Raw genomic sequence first — 27,907 nt, 5'->3', positions numbered from 1 at the left:
TCATTTTATTAAACAATTACATTTTTTTAATTTTTTTTATCAACTGAGCCAATTTATATTGAAAAACAGTGTACAAGGACAATGAGGTTTCCTTGCATCGATGTCCAGGGAATGCCCTGTAAATTAAAGAGAAACATATTTGTGTCAGTGGAAACTTATCTGAGAGGCAGAAAATGCTCATTGCTCAAGGAACCTCTGCAAGAACCTTGGGGTTCCATGGAACCCTGGTGGAGAAACCTTGTTGTAGAGAAATAGCTAAATAGATATCAGGAAGATTGCCAGATGAGTAGATAAGAAGTACAATTTTAAAGCCAAGGATGCTGTAGAGCTGATATTCTCTCACCTGATTATCTCTCTTTCTCTGTTGATTCCTCAGTAGGCAAGCGGGTAGTATTGCCTACTTTTGGTGAGAAGTGATGACTCTCCATTGCAGCCTTTTGTAAAACTTCCCATGCAACAGAGATATCCATTTCTCAGGCGTCCTACAAGTACTGCAAAGGACTAACAATGGTCCTTTGATGTGTGTGCAACGTTGTACTAGAACTCAGGTTCAGTGTTCAGATTCACTATACACGTTGAATTCAAGAAAAGTCTCCACGTCCGCTGTTTCCTGAAAAGCATAATACAGATTAACATTTGACTACTTATAAGGCGAATGAGAAATAATAGAATTAAAAAAAAAAGAAAGAAAAAAAGAAGGAGAGGAAAAATTAGAAATAGAACTTAAAAAAAGAAAATATGTAATGACAAAACTTTTTTCTTTTGTTTTGGATAGACTAGTGAGACGTTAGAACCTCTGGCAGGTCTTTATTACTGGAGACATTTAATCTAGCCACATACAGTTGCAAAAAAAAGTATGCGAACCCCTTGGGATTACGTGGAGTTTTGCATGAATTGGGCATAAAATGTGCTCTGAACGTCATCTAAGCCACAACAATAGAAGAACACAGTCTGCTGAACATAATACTACACAAACATTAGATGTTGCCATGGTTTAATTGCACATAACATGTAAATATTCACAGTGCAGGGAGGAAAAAGTATGTAAAGAAAAATTAAAAAAAAGTAGAAAAAGTATTCTTTACCTCATGCAGCATTCTGCGCTGGGCTCTTGCAGTCATTTTTACAGGACGACCACGCCTAGGGAGAGTAGCAACAGTGCTAAACTTTCTCCATTTGTAGACAGTCTGTCTTACCGTGGACACATGAACATCAAGGCTTTTGGAGATACTTTTGTAACCCTTTCCAGCTTCATGCAAGTCAACAATTCTTGATTGTAGGTCTTCTGAGATCTCTTTTCTGCGAGGCATGGTTCACATCAGACAGTGCTTCTTGAAACCAGTAAACCTAAAACAGGTGTGTGTTTTTTAAGGGCAGGACAGCTGTCAGCAACACATCCAATATCATCACACTGATTGGAGTCAAGGTTGGCTCACTCCTGGCTCCAATTAGCTCTGGGAGAAGTCATTAAGCTAGGGCCTCACATACTTTTTCCTCCCTGCACTGTGAATGTTTACATGTTATGTGCAATTAAACCATGGCAACATCTAATGTTTGTGTAGTATTATGTTCAGCAGACTGTGTTCTTCTATTGTTGTGACTTAGATGACATTCAGAGCACATTTTATGCCCAATTCATGCAAAACTCCACGTAATCCCAAGGGGTTCACATACTTTTTCTTGCAACTGTATTATGTGAACCCGAGTAGAGCTTGCAGAGCCACCCACGATTCAATTTTTCAGTAGGAGTTGGCCAAAATTTGAGCCATCTATAAAAAGTTTTAGAATCTGCAAAGGAGTATATCTCCAATGGGACACAATGGTAGAAAAAACAGGAAAACCTATTGCGCCAGCTGTTGTCACCTTCTCACCAAGCTGCTTGGCCATAGTTTGGTAGCCCAGTCCAGCCTTGTGTAGGTCTACAATCTTGTCCCTGACATCCTTGGACAGCTCTCTGGTCTCTGCCATGGTGGAGAGTTTGGAATCTGATTGTTTGATTGCTCCTGTGGACAGGTGTCTTTAATACAGGTAACAAAAGGAGATTAGCAGCACTCCCTTTAAGAGACTGATATATCATCTGATTGGTGCAGCAAAGGGTTTAATTCCTAGGTTTTGGAAGGCCCATGATCCACCAACAATGAAGGATTGGATAGACAGAGTAGAATATGTTAGCAGGATGGAGGAACTTTGTTACATGGAGAAAGATGAAATGGAAAAGTTTAGAAAGATTTGGGGTAAATGGTATGAGTTTAGAACTTCAGAAAAATACTTAAAAATGAAAGGTCCCCCTGATAGTAGTACCAGAGAATTTAAATGGTTAAAGAGATCTACAGTGGGGCAAAAAAGTATTTAGTCAGCCACCAATTGTGTAAGTTCTCCCACTTAAAAAGATGAGAGAGGCCTGTAATTGGCATCATAGGTAGACCTCAACTATGAGAGACAAAATGAGAAAAAAAATCCAGACAATCACATTGGCTGATTTGGAAAGAATTTATTTGCAAATTATGGTGGAAAATAAGTATTTGGTGAATATCAAAAGTTCATCCCAATACTTTGTTATATATCCTTTGTTGGCAATGACAGAGGTCAGACGTTTCCTGTACGTCTTCACAAGGTTGGCACACACTGTTGCTGGTATGTTGGCCCATCCTCCATGCAGATCTCCTCCTCCATGCAGATCTCCTCTAGAGCAGTGATGTTTTGGGGCTGTCGCTGGGCAACATGAACTTTCAACTCCCTCCAAACATTTTCTATGGGGTTGAGATCTGGAGACTGGCTAGGCCACTCCAGGACCTTGAAATGCTTCTTACGAAGCCACTCCTTCGTTGCCCGGACGGTATGTTTGGGATCATTGTCATGTTGGAAGACCCAGCCACGTTTCATCTTCAATGCCCTTGCTGATGGAAGGTTTGCACTCAAAATCTCACGATACATGGCCCCATTCATTCTGTCCTGTACATGGATCAGTCGTCCTTGTCCCTTTGTGGAGAAACAGCCCCAACGCATGATGTTGCCACCCCCATGCTTCACAGTAGGTATGGTGTTCTTTGGATGCAACTCAGCATTCTCTCTCCTTCAAACACGACGAGTTGTGTTTCTACCAAACAGTTCTATTTTGGTTTCATCTGACCATATGACATTCTCCCAATCCTCTTCTGGATCATCCAAATGCTCTCTAGCAAACTTCAGACGGGCCCGGACATGTACTGGCTTAAGCAGGGGGACACGTCTGGCACTGCAGGATCTGAGTCCCTGGCGGCGTAGTGTGTTACTGATGGTAGCCTTTGTTACGTTGGTCCCAGCTCTCTGCAGGTAATTCACTAGGTCCCCCTGTGTGGTCCTGGGATTTTTGCTCACCGTTCTTGTGATCATTTTGACCCCACGGGGTGAGATCTTGCGTGGAGCCCCAGATCGAGGGAGATTATCAGTGGTCTTGTATGTCTTCCATTTTCTAATTATTGCTCCCACAGTTGATTTGTTCACACCAAGCTGCTTGCCTATTGCAGATTCAGTTTTCCCAGCCTGGTGCAAGTCTACAATTTTGTTTCTGGTGTCCTTCGACAGCTCTTTGGTCTTCACTATAGTGGAGTTTGGAGTGTGACTGTTTGAGGTTGTGGACAGGTGTCTTTTATATTGATAACAAGTTCAAACAGGTGCCATTGATACAGGTAATGAGTGCAGGACAGAGGAGCCTCTTAAAGAAGAAGGTACAGGTCTGTGAGAACCAGAAATCTTGCTTGTTTGTAGGTGACCAAATACTTATTTTCCACCATAATTTGCAAATAAATTCTTTCCAGATCAGCCAATGTGATTGTCTGGATTTGTTTTCTCATTTTGTCTCTCATAGTTGAGGTCTCCCTATGATGCCAATTACAGGCCTCTCTCATCTTTTTAAGTGGGAGAACTTGTACAATTGGTGGCTGACTAAATACTTTTTTGCTACACTGTATATATATGACTAGATTAATAGGAAGGGAAAGAGAGGATAAGATGAGAATGGACAGGGGTGTGTTGGGTGGGTATGGGGATAAAGTTTATATCTATGATGTAAAAAGATTTATGATGGTTTTGTAAGGTTTTTTTTTTTTTAAAGAAAATTTTGTAAAAGATATAATGGAAAAAAAAAAAAAAACGCCTATGTGGGCAAGGACACATAGGCTAACATGGAGGGGCTTTTAGAGGCAGAAAAAAAAGTCAAACACCACTTTTGATGCCAAGTGTGCATAAGGCCTCGAAGCGCTTTTACTTACCCGATTCTCAGCTCTCCCATCAGATGACGCTCCTCCATGCTCCAATGGCGGACTGTCCCTCAATGTCCAGTGAAAGGCTATGAACCCTCAATAAGATCAGGATCTTGTCACATGGAAGAAAAATATATTTGAAATATATTTTAAAAATATTCTTCCCAAATATATTGACATCTATTTGAAATGCTACAATTTTGGCCATATTTAATCCAAAATATATGAAAAATATTTTTAAAAATACATTTCAAACATACTGTACGTCTTTAAAAATACAAATCTACATTTTTGGAGTGCATTTACAAATAAATGTAAAAATATATGTTTTTATATGTTAAAGAAAATCTGAAGAACGTATTTAAAAAAAAAAAATTAGATTTGTATTTTTAAAGACGTACAGTATGTTTGAAATGTATTTTTAAAAATATTTTTCATATGTTTTGTAATAAAAAACGCATTTCAACATACAGCATATATTTCTTGAAATATATTGAATACGGCCAAAATTGTAGCATTTCAAATATATGTCAAAATATTTGGGAAGAATATTTTTAAAATATATTTCAAATATATTTTTCTTCCATATGGGTTAGACCACAGGAGCATGGGGATTTTTCTGCAAGGACCAGTCTAGCCCCAAAGAGGAAAGGAGGAGCGGGTAAGTAAATCTTCTTTTCTATGCCTACTAGACCTAAACGAGCAGTTAACCCTTTCAGTGCAGGCCAGGGGCGGACTGACAACTCATGGGGCCCCTGGGCAATAGGGGATCATGGGGCCCCTGTGTCCTTGCCCAAACTCAAAAAAGCCTATGAAAAAGGTACCAGGGGCATCTCATGGGGCCCCCTACTGACCCCGGGCCCTCGGGCAGTGCCAGACTTTCCAAATGGTCAGTCTGCCCCTGGTGCAGGCACAACCCCACTGCAAGGTCGAATATTCAGGTTTCCTGAAGTTCATCTTTGAGATACAAATTTGCTTCCTCATACATTACCAGGTCAGGGGCGGACTGACCATTTGGAAACTCGGGCACTGCCCGAGGGCCCGGGGTCAGTAGGGGGCCCCATGAGATGCCCCTGGTACCTTTTTCATAGGCTTTTTTGAGTTTGGGCAAGGACACAGGGGCCCCATCATCCCCTATTGCCCGGGGGCCCCATGAGTTGTCAGTCCGCCCCTGTACCAGGTCATGCCCCTCACTGGCTAGGGGGCACAATGCAGTATGGGATCTTGTAACATGCAACTCAAGGAAGTTTTTCTCTGCTTCCCTCCCAAAATCTGCTCACTACGGAGAAAAAAGGGTACTGCAGCAGCTATGTGAACACAATTTTTAACTTAATTTTGAGGTATTTATGACAAACTTTTTAATTACATAAATACAGATATCTAATGGGGGGAAAAAGGGTTAACTTGGGTTGGAAAGAAATTGCTAGTTCGAGTTCTGCTTCAAAAATGATAAAAATAAAATAAACAAAAAAGTTGAGTAAAATACAAAATTAGAGAAACTGTTGAAAAAGAAAGACAGAAAAGTCAAGAACAGATAAAAACTAAGAAATCTAATTACCTATCAGCCATCCATCAGAGAGATGTCCCTTCTCATACACAGCAGACGGAAAATAAAGGTTTTTATGACAGCTGTCTGGGAAAACAAATCTTCTGCCCTTGATGTGCTGGTTGAAGTCATACACAGCTAGGACGCTAAGAGCATAGAAGCTCTTTTCCGCTGTGGAAATGCTTTTCACAGTTGGATGGTTATCCAGTAATGCAGATACTAATGCAGGGAATCAGTCTTAGCAGTGAGTCATTCGTAAAAGCTGGTACAACCAAGCTTGGCTTCCTTTAACTGAGTACTAATGCGAAGAGAAAAGCCCAATGGTGAAGAACGACTTTGATGACTTTCACAGTCCCTGGACACCCTTCCAGGTGACATGTCCAAATGTCTTCCGTACCCTCAGACTCTTGACATTGGCTTTCTGAAACTCTTCACTAATGCAAAGAGAAAAGCACTGCGGCGAAGGAGGACCTTGATGACTTGCTGTAGATCATGGCTTTAGATTGACCTGCTTATGGCAAGTACCTGGATACCTACAAGTTGAAAACTGCTTCTAGAAAGAAAATTCTACATGGTCAGTGACTCCGTCAAACTTGAACAGCATGGGTGTGCCCTACTGGAGATTCCAGTTCTTCAGCAAATCAGTTACACAATCCTTTCTGGAGAAGCAGACCATTTTGAAACTCTTGACACTGGCTTCCTGCAACAGGTGTGAGAAGAAATGCTCTACGGTGAAGGAGGACCTTGACTCATTGTAAAATATAGTTGTGGATTCCAAGTACCTGGATACCTACAAGTTGAAAACTACCGTCCGAGAAGAAATGCAATGCTGCCGTAGAGTATGGTTATGGATTGGTCTTCCTATGCCAAGTACCTGGATACCTACAAGTTGAAAACTATCGTTCGAGAATAAATGCAATGCTGCCGTAGAGTATGGTTATGGATTGGTCTTCTTATGCCAAGTACCTGGATACCTACAAGTTGAAAACTATCATTTGAGAAGAAATGCAATGCTGCCGTAGAGTATGGTTATGGATTGGTCTTCCTATGCCAAGTACCTGGATACCTACAAGTTGAAAACTACCATCCGAGAAGAAATGCAATGCTGCCGTAGAGTATGGTTATGGATTGGTCTTCCTATGCCAAGTACCTGGATACCTACAAGTTGAAAACTACCGTCCGAGAAGAAATGCAATGCTGCCGTAGAGTATGGTTATGGATTGGTCTTCCTATGCCAAGTACCTGAATACCTAAAAGTTGAAAACTATCATTCGAGAAGAAATGCAATGCTGCCATAGACTATGGTTATGGATTGGTCTTTCTATGCCAAGTACCTGGATAGCTAGAAGTTAAAAACGATCGTTCGAGAAGAAATGCAATGCTGCCATAGAGTATGGTTATGGATTGGTCTTCCTATGCCAAGTACCTGGATAGCTACAAGCTGAAAACTATCGTTCGAGAAGAAATGCAATGCTGCTGTAGACTATGGTTATGGATTGGTCTTCCTATGCCAAATACCTGGATACCTACAAGTTGAAAACTGGAGAAGAAATGCAACGCTGCCAATGACTGCCATACCTTGAAGAGCATGAACGTACTTTGTAAGAAATTTCAGTTTTTTCACAAAACTTTTGCACAGTCTTTAGACAAAGTAAAGTTTGGAGGTCTCGCAGGGTCCCTTTCTCAATGTTGCCCTGAGAAAGGGACCCTACAAGGCCCCAAAACGTTGGTTTCTTATCCCTTAAGTGTCGCTGTTGTCACAATAAACATGTGAAATGCTTCTATTTGGCATGCTGCTCATCAAAAGATAAAAAGATAACAGCGGCACGCCAATCTGAACTCTTCCTGCTGTATTTATTTGACCATTAGCAGAGTGACTGCATACACCATGTCTCCACCCAAAATCCAACCTTCCTTGACTTGTTTCACCATGTCATCTATGTTTGTGAGCAAACCAGGAGCGGCTCCTGAATTGTTTGCATTAATAAGAGGAGTGAGTCTTAAGAGATGCTATGGATCTGGGTATGTTTCTACTATTTGGTATGGTGGTCACTTTGAATCTTTGCAATTTGTTCTGGCATGTCACTCTCCGTGGCTTTCACTTTGAGCACCCATTGTTGCATGGTTGATAACCATGAAGAGTGCAGCCTCTAGATGTCAGGAGACCAGTGCTTGTGCAGCTGGTGCTTATGCACATACTCGTGCTCCTGAGCATGTGCCAGCACACAGATGAACTTTGGCCAGTAACCAGCATGCACTGACATGTCAGCACATCTAAGTGTGCCAGTGGGCATTGGCATGCACATGCACGTGCATTTGTGCATGGCCATGCTTGTCCAATCCTGGGAATGGTGCCAAGCTGCCTATTTAAAGGAGGTCCTGATGTGTGCTAATCACTGACTGTTCTTCAGCTTCCTGCGTTCCTGCTCTTGTTTTCTCCCGTCCTGCTCCTGACCTTGCTTTGTGGATTCTAGACTCTGACTTCCTGGTATTGACCTAAGCCTGCTGCTTGACTACACTTTCTTCTGCTCCTGGCTTGGTTACTGACCACATTCTTGCTGTCCATCCATGCTGACCCTGGTTTGCCATCTTACAACACCTCTGATCTTGATGGGTACCTTCCACTGCTTCTGACTGAGTGTTCTTGCAGTCTCTGTACCAAACTTCCAAGTTCCAGCCCTAGGATACCTTCCTGAGGACAACCATCCTTGGTCCTCCTCTGGTGTGCCTGCACTGCTGCTGACTACAGTCCAGAGACTACCTGCTACCTGATTACCGGCACCCGTGCTACTTTGTGCCCTGTGCCCCTGTTCCCACACTCAGGGGTACTCGGACCAGAGCCACAAAGGGAAGCCCTCTCATCACTTCAGCCTCCAACCAAGGTACATGATACCAGACTTGTGGCGGAGAAGGACGCAGAGGGCAGCGTTGGACCATGGAGAGGATAAAACAGTATTTTTTAAAACATTTTTAGCAAACACATGAAACATGGAAAAGGTCGGAGGTGATGATTGGCGTACAGGACCTAGATTTTGGATTTAATAAAAACATTTTTGTGGCTGGTAAAATTTACAAAAGGTATATGGAGTTTTACATTGTGCCTATGTGGGAATGTCATCTATTACCACCTACACAGCTGGTAAAATGTATCAAGAAGACCCCTTTACCAGGTCACAAACCAGAAGATCAGTTGGGTTGGGTGGATCGGTGATGAGAGGTGCTAATCCAGCTTCGGTGGTAATGACCCATATATGTTGAAAAACGTTCCGCTCAATCTTGCCTTAGATCAGTGTTCTCCAAACTGTGGCCCGGGGGGCCGGATGTGGCCCTTTGCTTACCTTTATCTGGCCCTTGGAGCACTATTCCACCAAGTGCCACAGTTGATGGAGCACCATTCCCCTTACTGACACCATCAATGGGGCACTATTCTTTTCATTTAAATAAAAGTGAAGCACTATTCCTCCCATTAAAGCCAATGATAGGACACAGATACCAGGACATTTTCTATTCCCACTGGCCAAACTCAGGCTCCCCTAAAGCCTGAAGGACAGCAAACTGGCCCTTTGCTTAAAACGTTTGGAGACCCCTGCCAAATTCTTGTTTACACGGGGTGACAATGAGATTTTTCTTTGGAACTATTTGAAAAGTTTACAACAAATATATAAGCAAGAGAACAAGTCAGATACAAGTGTTGAGCTTGCGGGTTGGTGTGGTTATGCGAGGGAGGAGATGAAAGTCATACCTGCCTTGATAATCTGAGGTGGAGGCAAATGACCAGTAGCTCTGTAGAAAATTCCTTTCTTAGAGTCTACTAGCAGCCGGTAATACCCTGCGACCAAACAGGCAAAGCTTGTAGCTTCAGGCCAATCCATGAGCAACACCAGGGACTGGAAAAGAAAAGCAGATCAAATATTAAAGTCTATTTGCATAATATTAGTGGCTGTTGTTTAGTAACTTGACAAGTCTGCATTAACCCCTCCCCCGCCTGAGGATTTACCCCCCTTAATGACCAGGCCTCTTTTTGCTACTGGGCGCTCCACTAATTCAGCTGATAATTGCACGGTCATGCAATGCTGCACCCAAACGAAATTTACGTCCTTTTTTTCACACAAATAGAGCTTTCTTTCGGTGTAATTTGATCACCTGTGCGCTTTTTATTTTTCACGCTATAAACAAAAAAACGCCAAAATTTTGAAGAAAAACAATATTTTTTACTTTCAGCTATAAAAAAATATATAGTAAACTCAAAGTTGGTTATAAATTTAGGCCAAAATGTATTCTGCTCCATGTTTTTGGTAAAAAAAAATCCCAATAAGTGTATATTGATTGCTTTGTGTGAAGTTATAGCGTCTACAATCTATGGTATAGATACTGCAATTTACGCCATTTTTCTGCTATACAGCGCTGCGCTAGTTTAACGGACAATTGCGCGGTCATGCAATACGGTACATAAATGAAATTTACTTCCTTTTTTTCCCCACAAATTGAGCTTTCTTTTGGTGGTATTTGATCGCCTGTGCGGTTTTTATTTTTTGCGCTATAAAAAAAAAAGTCTGACAATTTTGAGGAATAAAAAACAATATTCTGGACTTTTTGCTATAAAACATGTCCAGTAAAAAAAAAATGTAAAAATTTAATTTAGTCATAAATTTCTGCCAAAATGCATTCTGCGACATGTCTTTGCTAAAAAAAAAAACCAATACGTGTAAATTAATTGGTTTACGTGAAAGTTATAGCGTTTACAAATGGCGGGAAAGATACTGGGATTTTTAGGGGTTTTTTTATACTAATAATGGCGGCGATCAGGGACTTATGGCAACGACCAGCGACTTATGGCGGCGATCAGCGACTTATGGCGGGACTGCGGGGGACATTTTGACATTGGGGAGTACTGACTTGGGGTCACTGACATCCCCAAAAACACTAATACAGTGATCAGTGCAAAAAAAAAAAACACTGACACTGTACTAATGGCACTGGGGAGGAAGGGGTTAACTTTATTTTGCAGGAAAGGGTTATAGGAGTGAGGGGAGTGTTTTACTAGGGGGCGGGGTGTGTACTGGGCGGGACAAGGCTGATCGAGAAAGTGAAACTATTCTTTCTCGATCAGCTCATCCTTGAGCTGACAGGGAAGTGACAGACAGCACAGCTACTGCAGCTATGCTCTCTGTCACCGTTTACCGCCGATTGCTCATTAGCGGCTATGACCCGGCAACTGACATCTGCGGCGGTGATCCACAGGACAAATAGGGCGGCAGCGCACCTTGCGCGCGCCCCCTATTTGTTTACAAAACACACGTTTTAAAACGTGGTTTTGCCTGTGAGTGCCGCCCTGCCGCTGTATATGTACAGTGGCTGGGCGGCATGCGGTTAAGAAATTCCTCATGTAACAATATTGTAGCCACCGGCTGGACTACAGGAACATGGTGAAGGAGACCTTTCACTTTTTACAATCAGGTTACTTTCACTTTCTTCTGTTATGCTATGGATTCCTTTGCAGAATGCTGAGGATCATGGGATTTGAAGTCCAGGAGGCAAGCTACATCGTGGATCCTATGGACCCTTTACACTTTCATTCCCCAAAGACACTGGGGCAAGGAGGAAGGGCACTTTGCTATGTAAATGAAAATGTCCAAAAATTTTGAAAAAAAGTGTTTTTCTTATAAAATTTTGCAAATAAATAATATTTCATCATAAATCTTGGCCAAAATGTATTCAGCTATCTTTTTAGTAAAAAAAAGAAAAATAACCCAAATTAGTTTATAACCGAAAATTATAATTGTTAAACATTTTTTTTTATATTTTTATTTTTTATGGGTTTTTTTTTTACATACTGTCAACCTAGCAGTACAGTGTCACCATGGTGACACTGTACTACTTGTGGGGGGTGATGAAGAATTTTTTTTTTTTTTTGTACACTGATTGCTTTTACACCCATAAAGGATGTAAGAGGAATCATTTCTCCTTCTCTCTGGCTGCATTCTTGCAGAACTACTGTGTGAGTTGTGATTGGTCACAGCTTGTCACATGGTACACGGCTGTTGTGAATAGCCCTGTACCATGTGACCTCTGTGATCATTCACAGATTTCACACGTAGTAAGCAATGATGTCAGAAGTGACTTCTTGCTTACTACTCTGCATGTGATCACTGATTGGCCAATCAGTGATCACATGATCGGGACCTCGCACAGAGGAGGACACAGCGGGCACCGGATCGCGGTGCTGCGTGCTACCAGGGAGCACGCACAAGCAGGGGGCGGGGAGGCCGTTTATAAACGGCCACCCGACCCTGCAGTGCCACCGTCCGGCCGTTTATATACAACAGCCGGAGAGGAAGTGGTTAAAAATACATTTCAAATATACTGTATGTCTTTAAAAATACAAATCTACATTTTTGGAATGCATTTACAAATATATGTAAAAATATATGTTAAAATGACTTTTTTATATGTTAAAAAAAAAGCTGAAGAATACATTTAAAAAAAAACCTATTTTTAAAAATATAGATTTTTTAAATATATTCTTCAGATTTTTATTAACATATAAAAAAGTCATTTTAACATATATTTTTACATATACTTGTAAATGCATTCCAAAAATGTAGATTTGTATTTTTAAAGACATACAGTATATTTGAAATGTATTTTTAAAAATATTTATCATATATTTCGTAATAAAAACGCATTTCAACATTCAGTATATATATACAGTACATATATATATATATATATATATATACACACACACACATATATATATATATATATTTATTTATTTTTTAAATATATTGAAAATGGCCAAAATTGTAGCATTTCAAATTTATGTCAATATATCTGGGAAGAATATTTTCTAAATATATTTCAAATATATTTTTCTTCCATGTGGGCAGAATGACGTTAAGGAGAAACTTTGAATTGATTAACCAATGTTGAGCGTACCTTAGTATCAGTGACACTCGTCTCAACACGTGCTACTCCTTGGGACTCTCTGAACAACTGGATCTTCGTCACTTGGCTGAATTCGAACAGAACTGTTGTGAGATTGGTCTTCAGGTCTATGACATGGCTGATTCCATGGCGGGGACCGACTAGAAGCGTGGTTGCGGGTGTTTTTTCATCCTGCAATGAGAAAGGAAGAATGTAAATTACAACGTGTTTTCTTATCTGCCATAATAATCCCTGGTGATCCTGCCATTGAAGTCCTAGTTCAGGCACTTCCTGTAATAGGGTGACACTATAACAGACAGTAAAAGGAGAAACAGCGGATTGATAAGCTCTTCTTTCTGTCACTCTGTTCTCTCCTTCTATCAGTATGTTACTGGCACTGATTGGTTTCTTGTGCTGCTTCTCCTTCTCCCAATCTGAGCTCTGCAGTGCAGGGACTGCAAGTGGCTGATGTCAAGTCTAGGGGCGGACTGACAACTCATGGGGCCCCTGGGCAATAGGGGGATCATGGGGCCCCTGTGTCCTTGCCCACACTCAAAGCACACCCAAAAAAGCCTATAAAAAAGGTACCAGGGGCATTTCATGGGGCCCCCTTCTGACCCTGGGCCCTCGGGCAGTGCCCGAGTGCTCGAATGGTCAGTCCGCCCCTGGTCAAGTCATATCCAGGTACTTACTGTATACTGCTTGCATTAAAAAAAATACATCATAAATTTGAGCATAGACATCCCTTCTTTTCTATTGCATAGTGCAGGTCAGTGACCAGACCTGAGTCTGTAGCTCTCCTCCGACTATGTCTGTCTACCCTATAATGGCTCTTAGGGGGAGGGATTTACTAAAACTAGTGCACACCGAATCTGGTGCAGATGTACATAGAAAGCAATCAGCATCCAGGTTTTATTGTCAAAGCTTCATTAAACAAGCTGAAGTTAGAATCTGATACTATGCACAGCGGCACCAGATTCTGAGTGCACTAGTTTTAGTACATCTCCCCCTATATGTCCATAAAAGTCTGCTATAAGCAAGTACGTATGTGACATTTTGCTCAGTAGACTGGGGACTGGCCTGAGAGAGGTCAGTTTGACACAGCTGGTCAGAGAGGGATCACTTTGGCACAGTTGGTCAGAGAGAAATTACTTTGACACAGTAGACATAATTGACCAGAGATGGATCACTTTTATGTACTTTGCCAGGGGGGGGGGGCACTTTGACACAGTTGGTCAGAGAGGGATCACTTTGATAAAGTTGGTTAGAGAGGGATCACTTTGACACAGTTGGCCAGAGAGGAGTCACCTTGATGCGGTTGGCCAGAGACAGATCACTTGGAAACAGTTGACCAGAGAAAGAGAGATCACTTTGACACAGTTGGCCAGAGAGGAGTCACCTTGATGCAGTTGGCTAGAGAAGGATCACTTTGACACAGTTGGCCAGAGAGGAGTCACCTTGATGCAGTTGGCTAGAGAAGGATCACTTTGACACAGTTGGTCAGAGAGGAGTCACCTTGATGCAGTTGGCTAGAGACAGATCACTTGGATACAGTTGACCAGAGAGAGAGAGATCACTTTGAGACAGTTGGGCAGAGAGGGATCACTTTGATAAAGTTGGTTAGAGAGGGATCACTTTGACACAGTTGGCCAGAGAGGAGTCACCTTGATGCGGTTGGCCAGAGACAGATCACTTGGAAACAGTTGACCAGAGAAAGAGAGATCACTTTGACACAGTTGGCCAGAGAGGAGTCACCTTGATGCAGTTGGCCAGAGACAGATCACTTGGAAACAGTTGACCAGAGAGAGATCACTTTGACACATTTGGACAGAGAGGGGTCACCTTGAGATAACTGACCAGAGAGGGATAACTTTGATGCACTTGGCCAGAGGGGGGTCACTTTGATACAGATGGTCAGAGAGGGATCACTTTGATGAAGTTGGCTAGAGAAGGATCACTTTGACACAGTTGGCCAGAGAGGAGTCACCTTGATGCAGTTGGTTAAAGATGGATTACTTTGACACAGGTGACCAGAGAGGGATCACCTTAATGCAGTTGGCCGGAGACAGATTTCTTGGATGTAGCTGGCCAGAGAGAGATCACTGACACAGTTGGCCAGAGAGAGATCACTTTGACACAGTTGGGCAGAGAGGGGTCACCTTGACATAATTGAACAGAGAGGGATCGCTCTGACGCATTTGGCCAGAGGGGGGGGGAGGGTCACTTTGACACAGTTGGTTAGAGAGGGATCACTTTGATGAAGTTTGCTAGAAAGGGATCACTTTGACACAGTTGGCCAGAGTGGAGTCACCTTGATGCAGTTGGTTAAAGATGGATCACTTTGACACAAGTGACCTGAGAGGGATCAATTTAATGCAGTTGGCCAGAGAGGGATCACTTGGATGAAGTTTGCCAGAGAGGGATCAATTTGACACAATTGGCTAGAGAGGGGTCACTTTTATGCAGTTGGTTAGAGAGGGGTCACTTTGATGCAGATGGTTAGAAAGGGATCAATTTGACACCTGGCCAGAGAGGAGTCACCTTGACACAGTTGGGAAGAGATGGATCAGATGGATGCAGTTGCTCAGAGACAGATCACTATGAGAGGGCCAGAGAGGGATCACTTTGGTACAGTTGGCCAGAGAGGGATCACTTTGGGACAGTTGGCCAGAGAGGGATCACTTTGGGACAGCTGGCCACAAAGTGATCACTTTGATTAAGTTGTTAGAGAGGGATCACTTTGGCACAGTTGGCCAGAGAGGAATCACTTTGACACAGTTGGGCAGAGAGGGTTCACCTTGACAAAATTGGCCAGAGAGGGATCTCTTTGACGAAGTTGACCAGAATGGGTCACTTTTACATAGCCGGAGAAGGATCACTTTGACAGAGTTGGCCAGAGAGGAGTCACCTTGATGCAGTTGGTTAGAGATGGATCACTTTGGTACAGGTGACCAGAGAGGGATCACTTTAATGCAGGTGGCCAGAGACAGATCACTTGGATGCAGTTGGTCAGAGAGGAATCAATCTGACACAGTTGGCCAGAGAGGGGTCACTTTTATGCAGTTGGTTAGAGAGGGGGCACTTTGATGTAGCTGGTTATAGAGGAATCACTTTGACACAGTTGGCCAGAAAGGGATCACTTTGATGCTGTTGGTTAGAGAGGGATCACTTTGACATAGTTGGCTGGAGAGGGATCACTTTGACACAAATAGCCAGAGAAGGATCACTTTAAAGCAGTTGGCCAGAGAGGGGTCACTTGGATGCAGTTGGCCAGAGAGGGATCAATTTGACACAATTGGCCAGAGAAGGATCACTTTTATGCAGTTGGTTAAAGAGGGGTCACTTTGATGAAGATGGTTAAAGCAGGATCAATTTGACACCCAGCCAGAGAGGGGCCACTTTGACACTGCTGGGAAAGGATGGATCACTGCTCAGAGACATACTACTTTGTCACAGTTGGCCAGAGAGGGGTCACTTTGACACAGTTGGCCAGAGAGGGGTCACTTTGACACAGTTGGCCAGAGAGGGGTCACTTTGACACAGTTGGCCAGAGAGGGGTCACTTTGACACAGTTGGCCAGAGAGGGGTCACTTTGACACTGCTGGGAAAGGATGGATCACTGCTCAGAGACATACTACTTTCTCACAGTTGGCCAGAGAGGGGTCACTTTGACACAGTTGGCCAGAGAGGGGTCACTTTGAAACAGTTTTCCAGAGAGGGGTCACTTTGACACAGTTTGCCAGAGAGGGGTCACTTTAAAACAGTTGGCCAGAGAGGGGTCACTTTGGCACAGTTGGCCAGAGAGGGATCACTTGGATGAAGTTTGCCAGAGAGGGATCAATTTGACACAATTGGCTAGAGAGGGGTCACTTTTATGCAGTTGGTTAGAGAGGGGTCACTTTGATGCAGATGGTTAGAGAGGGATCAATTTGACACCTGGCCAGAGAGGAGTCACCTTGACACAGTTGGGAAGAGATGGATCAGATGGATGCAGTTGCTCAGAGACAGATCACTATGACACAGTTGGCCAGAGAGGGATCACTTTGGTACAGTTGGCCAGAGAGGGATCACTTTGGGACAGTTGGCCAGAGAGGGATCACTTTGGGACAGCTGGCCACAAAGTGATCACTTTGATTAAGTTGTTAGAGAGGGATCACTTTGGCACAGTTGGCCAGAGAGGAATCACTTTGACACAGTTGGGCAGAGAGGGTTCACCTTGACAAAATTGGCCAGAGAGGGATCTCTTTGACGAAGTTGACCAGAATGGGTCACTTTTACATAGCCGGAGAAGGATCACTTTGACAGAGTTGGCCAGAGAGGAGTCACCTTGATGCAGTTGGTTAGAGATGGATCACTTTGGTACAGGTGACCAGAGAGGGATCACTTTAATGCAGGTGGCCAGAGACAGATCACTTGGATGCAGTTGGTCAGAGAGGAATCAATCTGACACAGTTGGCCAGAGAGGGGTCACTTTTATGCAGTTGGTTAGAGAGGGGGCACTTTGATGTAGCTGGTTATAGAGGAATCACTTTGACACAGTTGGCCAGAAAGGGATCACTTTGATGCTGTTGGTTAGAGAGGGATCACTTTGACATAGTTGGCTGGAGAGGGATCACTTTGACACAAATAGCCAGAGAAGGATCACTTTAAAGCAGTTGGCCAGAGAGGGGTCACTTGGATGCAGTTGGCCAGAGAGGGATCAATTTGACACAATTGGCCAGAGAAGGATCACTTTTATGCAGTTGGTTAAAGAGGGGTCACTTTGATGAAGATGGTTAAAGCAGGATCAATTTGACACCCAGCCAGAGAGGGGCCACTTTGACACTGCTGGGAAAGGATGGATCACTGCTCAGAGACATACTACTTTGTCACAGTTGGCCAGAGAGGGGTCACTTTGACACAGTTGGCCAGAGAGGGGTCACTTTGAAACAGTTTGCCAGAGAGGCTTCACTTTGACACAGTTGGCCAGAGAGTGGTCACTTTGACACTGCTGGGAAAGGATGGATCACTGCTCAGAGACATACTACTTTCTCACAGTTGGCCAGAGAGGGGTCACTTTGACACAGTTGGCCAGAGAGGGGTCACTTTGAAACAGTTTGCCAGAGAGGGGTCACTTTGACACAGTCTGCCAGAGAGGGGTCACTTTAAAACAGTTAGCCAGAGAGGGGTCACTTTGGCACAGTTGGCCAGAGAGGGGTCACTTTGGCACAGTTGGCCAGAGAGGGGTCACTTTGACACAGTTGGCCAGAGAGGGGTCACTTTGACACAGTTGGCCAGAGAGGGGTCACTTTGACACAGTTGGTCAGAGAGGGGTCACTTTGACACAGTTGGCCAGAGAGGGGTCACTTTGACACAGTTGGCCAGAGAGGAGTCACTTTGACACAGTTGGCCAGAGAGGGGTCACTTTGACACAGTTGGCCAGAGAGGGGTCACTTTGACACAGTTGGCCAGAGAGGAGTCACTTTGACACAGTTGGTCAGAGAGGGGTCACTTTGACACAGTTGGCCAGAGAGGGGTCACTTTGACACAGTTGGCCAGAGAGGGGTCACTTTGACACAGTTGGCCAGAGAGGGGTCACTTTGACACAGTTGGTCAGAGAGGGATCACTTTGGTACAGTTAGCCATCTTGGACATGCATTGTAATATATGCAAACTAATCTGTTTTTATGCTAAAGTCTACTAGAAACACGTAAAGGGTGTATCACTGCGTGCAGAAAGGTTAATTCAGGCTCTTCAGTGAATTCTGAGCGGCATTAATTTGTGTCTCACATATGTGCCTGGAGCTCATGTATATATTTAGCAGAGAAGCAACCACAGTTTCCATCTAAAACATAAAACGAAAGAGAAAACTCGTAACAGGCCTCGAATGAAAGTATGAGATATGGGATCTGATCTTCCTCCCACGTTGTGGCATGGGTGAGATTACAAGAAACTACATTACCATGGCAACCGTGTTGAAGAGGACACCGGCGAAAGTCGGCAGCTCGTTAAGGATACGCAGGTAGCGAAGTTTGGCCTGAATGATTGATGCCTACGGTGATACAAAGGTAGACTTAGATGTCTCTGCGGCAAAGGAGTCTTCGCACGGTACAGGAGGTCAGATGGATCTCTCTTACCTTGTTGCCAGACAACTGGTTTTGGTGGATCTTGAGGTGTTGAGCCAACGCTTTCCGTAAGGTTTTTTCTTTGAAGTTCTGCAGAAGGGATTGTGGAAGAAAAGGATCCAAGCCCCACTCTTTCCTAGAAAGACAACGTGAAAGGGAAAGGAAACTAATGAGAAGAAGTCAACACAAAACCTAAAGCTACATATGTCAGCGTGTTCTGTCTTCAGAAATATCTTCGGGGAGAATAATGTCCAAGTGTGCTCACAAATATGGCGTCTCTCCATTACTTTTGGCCTTTTCCCAAATACATGGAGAGCTTTGGATTTGGCAAAACCTAATAGGCTCTAGGGCAGAGGTTCCTAACCGGGGGTATCCATACCCATTGGGTCTTCCCCTCAAATTTCCCCTCGGAGAATAAATCCTCTCTCCCCTCCAAAAACCAAGCTCAGCCCCCCAAATTTCCCCTCCTAGCACAAATCCTCCCACCCCATATTTCCCTTCCTAGCACAAATCCCTTAAATCATCCATACTAGCACAAATTACCCCCCACCCCCCAAATTTCCCCTCCTAGCACAAATCCTCCCACCCCAAATTTCCCCTCCTAGCACAAATCCTCCCACCCCAAATTCCCCCCCCCCCAGCACAAATGCCTTCAATCATCCCTACTAGCACAAATTACCCCCCACCCCCCAAATTTCTCCTCCTAGCACAAATCCTCCCACCCCAAATTTCCCCTCCTAGCACAAATCCTCCCACCCCAAATTTCCCCTCCTAGCACAAATCATCCCACCCCAAATTTCCCCTCCTAGCACAAATCCCTTCGATCGTCCCTACTAGCACAAAATACCCCCCCCCCCCCTTAAATTCCCCTCCTAGCACAAATCCCTTCAATTATCCCTACTAGCACAAATTACCCCCCCCCCCCAAATTTACCCTCCTAGCACAAATCCTCCCACCCCAAATTTCCCCTCTGAGCACGAATCCTCACACCCCAAATTTCCCCTCCTAGCACAAATCCTCCCACCCCATATTTTCCATCCTAGCACAAATCCCTTAAATCATCCCTACTAGCACAAATTACCCCCCACCCCCCAAATTTCCCCTCCTAGCACAAATCCTCCCACCCCATATTTCCCCTCCTAGCACAAATCCCTTAAATCATCCATACTAGCACAAATTACCCCCCACCTCCCAAATTTCCCCTCCTAGCACAAATCCTCCCACCCCAAATTTCCCCTCCTAGCACAAATCCTCCCACCCCAAATCCCCCCCCCCAAGCACAAATGCCTTCAATCATCCCTACTAGCACAAATTACCCCCCACCCCCCAAATTTCTGCTCCTAGCACAAATCCTCCCACCCCAAATTTCCCCTCCTAGCACAAATCCTCCCACCCCAAATTTCCCCTCCTAGCACAAATCATCCCACCCCAAATTTCCCCTCCTAGCACAAATCCCTTCGATCATCCCTACTAGCACAAAATACCCCCCCCCCCCTTAAATTCCCCTCCTAGCACAAATCCCTTCAATTATCCCTACTAGCACAAATTACCCCCCTCCCCCAAATTTACCCTCCTAGCACAAATCCTCCCACCCCAAATTTCCCCTCTGAGCACGAATCCTCCCACCCCAAATTTCCCCTCCTAGCACAAATCCTCCCACCCCATATTTTCCATCCTAGCACAAATCCCTTAAATCATCCCTACTAGCACAAATTACCCCCCACCCCCCAAATTTCCCCTCCTAGCACAAATCCTCCCACCCCGAATTTCCCCTCCTAGCAGAAATCCTCCCACCCCAAATCCCCCCCCCCAGCACAAATCCCTTCAATCATCCCTACTAGCACAAATTACCCCCCCCCCCCCAATTTCCCCTACTAGCACAAATCCTTCCACCCCAAATTTCCCCTCCTAGCACAAATCCTCCCACCCCAAATTTCCCCTGCTAGCATAAATCCCTTCAATCATCCCTACTAGCACAATTACCCCCCACCCCCCAAATTTCCCTTCCTAACAGAGATCCACTCTTGTAGTACAAACCCCACCCTTAAAATCACTCATTCTAGCACAGCCCCCCAAAATCCCCACTGCACCCAGGGCAGCTGTCCCTCCTGCCCACCCCTTGTCTCGGCTCTGCATGTAAAGTGAATTAAACAAACAGCATTTTTGCTTGCACATAATTGGATGGTGGAAGCCAGCAGAGTTTTTCTTCATTTCTGGATCAACTGTGGGTGTAGGATTATAACTTTTTATTTGTTTTTTTAATGGTTGAACTGGATGGACTTTTGTCTTTTTTCAGCCAGACTAACTATGTAACTATCTACTAATCTCTGAAGCAACTGCACTTGCAAAGTACACTGTCTATTTGCCTTTAGTAACTCCACCCGAGTGTTTCCTTGTCTTGTGTATCGAATATATAGGTTAGCGGTAATGGAGAATGACAGTTCTTGTCGGCCCTGTTACACTCACCGGCCACTTTATTGGGTCCACCTGTTCAATTGCTCGGTAACACAAATTGCTAATCAGCCAATCATACGGCAGCAACCCAATGCATTTAGGCATGTAGATGCAGTGAAGACGACTTGCTGAAGTTCAAACCGAGCATTAGAATGGGGAAGAAAGGGGATTTAAGTGACTTTGAACGTGGAACGTTTGTTGTTGGTGTCAGACGGGCTGAGTATTTCATAAACTGCTGATCTGCTGGGATTTTCCCGCACAATCATTTGTAGGGTTTACAGAGAATGGTCCAAAAAAGAGAAAATATCCAGTGAGCAGCAGTTGTGTGGAGGAGCATGTCTTGTTGATGTCAGAGAAGAATGGGCAGACTGGTTGGAGATGATAGAAAAGCAACAGTAACTCAAATAACCGCTCGTTACACCCAAGGTATGCAGAATACCATCTCTGAACCTTAACCTTTAAAGCAGATGGGCTACAGCAGCAGAAGACCACACCGGGCGCCACACCTGTCAGCAGAAGACCACACTGGGTGCCACTCCTGTCAGCAGAAGACTACACCAGGTGCCAGTCCTGTCAGAAGACCACACTGGATGCCAGTCCTGTCAGCAGAAGACCACATCGGGTGCCACTCCTGTCAGCAGAAAACCACACCGGGTGCCACTCCTGTCAGCAGAAGACCACACCAGGTGCCACTCCTGTCAGCAGAAGACTACACCAGGTGCCAGTCTTGTCAGAAGACCACACCCGGTGCCACTCCTGTCAGCAGAAGACCACACCAGGTGCCACTCCTGTCAGCAGAAGACTACACCAGGTGCCAGTCTTGTCAGAAGACCACACCCGGGGCCACTCCTGTCAGCAGAAGACCACACCAGGTGCCACTCCTGTTAGCAGAAGATCACACCAGGTGCCACTCCTGTCAGCAGAAGACCACACCGGGTGCCACACCTGTCAGCACAGGCTCGCCAAAATTGGACAATAATAGATTGTAAAACGTTTCCTGGTCTAATGAGTCTGGATTTCAACCTCTAAATCCCAGTATCTTTCCCGCCATTTGTAAACGCTATAACTTTCACATAAACCAATTCATTTACACGTATTGGGATTTTTTTTTTAGCAAAGACATGCCGCAGAATACATTTTGGCCTAAATTTATGACAAAATTTAATTGTTTTAAAAATTTTTTACTGGACACGTCTAATGGCAAAAAGTCAAAAATATTATTTTTTTCCCAAAATTGTCGGTCTTTTTTTTTTCATAGCGCAAAAAAAAAAAAGAAATGCACAGGCGATCAAATACCACCGAAAAAAACTCTATTTGTGGGAAAAAAAGGACATAAATTTAATTTGGGTGCAGCATTGCATGACCGCCATTACTAGTAAAAATAAAAATTTTTAAAATAAATTAATTTAGACGTATTGGGATTTTTTTTTTAGCAAAGACGCGGAGCAGAATACATTTTGGTCTAAATTTATGATAAAATTAGATTTTTTTTAAACTTTTTACTGGACACGTTTAATAGCAAAAAGTAAAAATATAATTTTTTTTCTCAACATTGCCGGTCTTTTTTTTTTTCATAGCGCAAAAAAAATTTAAAACTGCACATGCGATCAAATACCACCAAAAAAAAGCTCTATTCATGGGGAAAAAAAGGACATAAATTTCATTTGGGTACAGTGTTGCATGACCGCCATTACTAGTAAAAATAAAAAATGTAAAAATAAATTAATTTAGACGTATTGGGATTTTTTTTTAGCAAAGACGCGGAGCAGAATACATTTTGGTCTAAATTTATGATAAAATTAGATTTTTTTTAAACTTTTTACTGGACACGTTTAATAGCAAAAAGTAAAAATATAATTTTTTTTCTCAACATTGTCAGTCTTTTTTTTTTTCATAGCGCAAAAAAAATTTAAAACTGCACAGGCGATCAAATACCACCAAAAAAAAGCTCTATTCATGGGGAAAAAAAAGGACATAAATTTAGTTTGGGTGCAGCGTTGCATGACCGCCATTACTAGTAAAAATAAAAAATTTAAAAATAAATTAATTTAGACGTATTGGGATTTTTTTTTAGCAAAGACACTGAGCAGAATACATTTTGGTCTAAATTTATGATAAAATTAGATTTTTTTAAACTTTTTACTGGACATATTTAATAGCAAAAAGTAAAAATATAATTTTTTTTCTCAAAATTGTCGGTCTTTTTTTTTTCATAGCGCAAAAAAAAATTAAAAACTGCACAGGTGATCAAATACCACCAAAAAAAAGCTCTATTCATGGGAAAAAAAAGGACATAAATTTCATTTGGGTACAGTGTTGCATGACCGCCATTACTAGTAAAAATAAAAAATTTAAAAATAAATTAATTTAGACGTATTGGGATTTTTTTTTAGCAAAGACACTGAGCAGAATACATTTTGGTCTAAATTTATGATAAAATTAGATTTTTTTAAACTTTTTACTGGACACGTTTAATAGCAAAAAGTAAAAATATAATTTTTTTTCTCAAAATTGTCGGTCTTTTTTTTTTCATAGCACAAAAAAAAATTAAAAACTGCACAGGTGATCAAATACCACCAAAAAAAAGCTCTATTCATGGGAAAAAAAAGGACATAAATTTAGTTTGGGTGCAGCGTTGCATGACCGCCATTACTAGTAAAAATAAAAAAATTTAAAATAAATTAATTTACACGTATTGGGATTTTGTTTTAGCAAAAGACACTGTATTGGTGCCACCAGGGATGTCAGTGACACCAAGTCAGTTCCCCCCAGTGTCAGAATGCCAGCCGTAGTCGCACGGTCCCGCTATAAGTCGCTGATCGCCGCCATTACTGTAAATAAAAAAAAAATCCCCAGTATCTATACCGCCATTTGTAAACGCTATAACTTTTATGTAAACCAATTAATTTACACGTATTGGGATTTTATTTTTGAACATGTCGCAGAATACATTTTGGCTTAAATTTATGACGAAATTTGATTTTTAAAATTTTTTTTTTACTGGACATGTTTAATAGCAAAAAGTTAAAAATATAGTTTTTTTCTCAAAATTATCGGTCTTTTTTTTTTTTCATAGCACAGAAAAAATTAAAAACTGCACAGTAAAAAAAAAAAAATCCCAATATATATACCGCCATTTGTAAACGCTATAACTTTCACGTAAACCAATTAATTTACACGTATTGGGATTTTTTTTTATCAAAGTATAAAAAAAGAAACGGAGCAGAATACATTTTGGCCTAAATTTATGATGAAATTAGATTTTTTAAACTTTTTACTGGACACATTTAATAGCAAAAAGTAAAAATATAATTTTTTTTCTCAAAATTGTTGGTCTTTTTTTTTTCATAGCGCAAAAAAAAATTAAAAACTGCACAGGCGATCAAATACCACCAAAAAAAGCTCTATTCATGGGGAAAAAAAGGACATAAATTTCATTTGGGTGCAGCGTTGCATGACCGCCATTACTAGTAAAAATAAAAAAATTTAAAATAAATTAATTTACACGTATTGGGATTTTTTTTTTAGCAAAAGACACTGTATTGGTGCCACCAGGGATGTCAGTGACACCAAGTCAGTTCCCCCCCCAGTGTCAGAATGCCAGCCGTAGTCGCACGGTCCCGCTATAAGTCGCTGATCGCCGCCATTACTGTAAATAAAAAAAAAATCCCCAGTATCTATACCGCCATTTGTAAACACTATAACTTTCATGTAAACCAATTAATTTACACGTATTGGGATTTTATTTTTGAACATGTCGTAGAATACATTTTGGCTTAAATTTATGACGAAATTTGATTTTTAAAATTTTTTTTTTACTGGACATGTTTAATAGCAAAAAGTTAAAAATATAGTTTTTTTCTCAAAATTATCGGTCTTTTTTTTTTTTCATAGCACAGAAAAAATTAAAAACTGGACAGTAAAAAAAAAAATCCCAATATATATACCGCCATTTGTAAACGCTATAACTTTCACGTAAACCAATTAATTTACACGTATTGGGATTTTTTTTTAATCAAAGTATAAAAAAAGAAACGGAGCAGAATACATTTTGGCCTAAATTTATGATGAAATTAGATTTTTTAAACTTTTTACTGGACACGTTTAATAGCAAAAAGTAAAAATATAATTTTTTTTCTCAAAATTGTTTTCTTTTTTCATAGCGCAAAAAAAAATTAAAAACTGCACAGGCGATCAAATACCACCAAAAAAAGCTCTATTCATGGGGAAAAAAAGGACATAAATTTCATTTGGGTGCAGCGTTGCATGACCGCCATTACTAGTAAAAATAAAAAAATTTCAAATAAATTAATTTACACGTATTGGGATTTTTTTTTAGCAAAAGACACTGTATTGGTGCCACCAGGGATGTCAGTGACACCAAGTCAGTTCCCCCCCCAGTGTCAGAATGCCAGCCGTAGTCGCACGGTCCCGCTATAAGTCGCTGATCGCCGCCATTACTGTAAATAAAAAAAAAATCCCCAGTATCTATACCGCCATTTGTAAACGCTATAACTTTCATGTAAACCAATTAATTTACACGTATTGGGATTTTATTTTTGAACATGTCGCAGAATACATTTTGGCTTAAATTAATGCGAAATTTGATTTTTAAATTTTTTTTTTTACTGGACATGTTTAATAGCAAAAAGTTAAAAATATAGTTTTTTTCTCAAAATTATCGGTCTTTTTTTTTTTTCATAGCACAGAAAAAATTAAAAACTGCACAGTAAAAAAAAAAAAATCCCAATATATATACCGCCATTTGTAAACGCTATAACTTTCACGTAAACCAATTAATTTACACGTATTGGGATTTTTTTTTAATCAAAGTATAAAAAAAGAAACGGAGCAGAATACATTTTGGCCTAAATTTATGATGAAATTAGATTTTTTAAACTTTTTACTGGACACGTTTAATAGCAAAAAGTAAAAATATAATTTTTTTTCTCAAAATTGTTTTCTTTTTTCATAGCGCAAAAAAAAATTTAAAACTGCACAGGCGATCAAATACCACCAAAAAAAGCTCTATTCATGGGGAAAAAAAGGACATAAATTTCATTTGGGTGCAGCGTTGCATGACCGCCATTACTAGTAAAAATAAAAAAATTTAAAATAAATTAATTTACACGTATTGGGATTTTTTTTTTAGCAAAAGACACTGTATTGGTGCCACCAGGGATGTCAGTGACACCAAGTCAGTTCCCCCCCCAGTGTCAAAATGCCAGCCGTAGTCGCACGGTCCCGCTATAAGTCGCTGATCGCCGCCATTACTGTAAATAAAAAAAAAATCCCCAGTATCTATACCGCCATTTGTAAACACTATAACTTTCATGTAAACCAATTAATTTACACGTATTGGGAATTTATTTTTGAACATGTCGCAGAATACATTTTGGCTTAAATTAATGCGAAATTTGATTTTTAATTTTTTTTTTTTACTGGACATGTTTAATAGCAAAAAGTTAAAAATATAGTTTTTTTCTCAAAATTATCGGTCTTTTTTTTTTTCATAGCACAGAAAAAATTAAAAACTGCACAGTAAAAAAAAAAAAATCCCAATATATATACCGCCATTTGCAAACGCTATAACTTTCACGTAAACCAATTAATTTCCACGTATTGGGATTTTATTTTAGCAAAGACACGGAGCAGAATGCATTTTGGCCTAAATTTATGACAAAATTTTTTTTTTTTTTTAATTTTTACTGGACACGTTTAATAGCAAAAAGTGTAAAAATATTGTTTTTTTCCCAAAATTGTTGGTCTTTTTTTTTTCATAGTGCAAAAAAAAAAAAAGAAATGCACAGGCGATCAAAAAGAAAGCTCTATTCGTGGGAAAATAAGGCCATAAATTTAGTTTGGGTGCAGCGTTGCATGACCGCCATTACTACTAAAAATAAAAAAATTCCAGTATCTATACCGCCATTTGTAGACGCTATAAATTTCACATAAACTGATTAATTTACACGTCTTGGGATTTTCTTTTAGCAAAAGACACTGTATTGGTGTCACTGGGGATGTCAGTGACACCAAATCAGTTCCCCCCAGTGTCAGAATGCCCGCCGCAGTCCCACGGTCCTGCTATATGTCACTGATCGCTGCCATTACTAGTACAAAAAATTAAAAATTCCAGTTTAAATACCGTCATTTGTAAACGCTGTAACTTTCACGTAAACAAATTAATTTACACGTATTGGGATTTTTTTTTTTTAGCAAAAGACACTGTATTGGTGTCACTGGGGATCTCACGTAAACCAATTAATTTACACCTATTCAGATTTTATTTTTGAACATGTCGCAGAATACATTTTGGCTTAAATTTATGACGAAATTTGATTTTTTTAATTTTTTTTTTACTGGACACATTTAATAGCAAAAATTCAAAAATATTGTTTTTTTTTTTTTGCAAAATTTGTTTTTTGTTTATAGCACGAAAAATAAAAAAATGCACAGGCGTTCTAATACCACCGAAAAAAAGCTCTGTTTGTGGGAAAAAAAGGACGTACATTTCATTTGGGTGCGCGTTGCATGACTGCGCAATTGTAAGTAACGCAGCGCTGCAACGCAAAAAATGGTCTGGTCAGGAAGGGGGGGGGAAATCCTCTGGAGGGGTTAATAGACTTGACATGGTG

At 41.4% G+C, this 27,907-nt stretch overlaps 1 protein-coding gene and 1 long non-coding RNA gene across 5 annotated transcripts in view; both read right to left on the bottom strand.

Annotated features, from left to right (window-relative positions):
- FRMPD3 (FERM and PDZ domain containing 3) overlaps positions 1-27,907 on the bottom strand; it is a 155,602-nt gene that overhangs the window by 15,906 nt on the left and 111,789 nt on the right. For all 4 annotated transcript variants that reach the window (XR_016308258.1, XR_016308259.1, XM_089661395.1 and 1 more), the window contains 4 exons: positions 18,831-18,954; positions 18,656-18,745; positions 12,727-12,906; positions 9,530-9,674 (listed from right to left, as the gene is read on the bottom strand). Coding sequence is in view for 2 of the 4 variants with exons in the window: in XM_089661395.1 (XP_089517521.1) it covers positions 9,530-9,674; positions 12,727-12,906; positions 18,656-18,745; positions 18,831-18,954 (539 nt within the window). In the remaining 2 variants the exon portion in view is untranslated. The remainder of the gene's footprint in view (positions 1-9,529; positions 9,675-12,726; positions 12,907-18,655; positions 18,746-18,830; positions 18,955-27,907) is intronic.
- LOC149436839 (uncharacterized) lies at positions 3-9,513 on the bottom strand. The gene is made up of 3 exons (XR_016308260.1): positions 5,800-9,513; positions 344-610; positions 3-116 (listed from the first exon to the last, which is right to left on the bottom strand). It is a non-coding gene; the product is annotated as an uncharacterized LOC149436839 (long non-coding RNA).

Source organism: Staurois parvus, unplaced genomic scaffold (assembly GCF_062004578.1).
Source record: "Staurois parvus isolate SC_StPar_1 unplaced genomic scaffold, SC_StPar_1.0 ptg001332l, whole genome shotgun sequence".
Lineage (NCBI taxonomy): Eukaryota > Metazoa > Chordata > Amphibia > Anura > Ranidae > Staurois > Staurois parvus.
The sequence above is the reverse complement of the archived record's forward strand: the minus strand, read 5'-3'. Positions and strand labels throughout refer to the sequence as shown.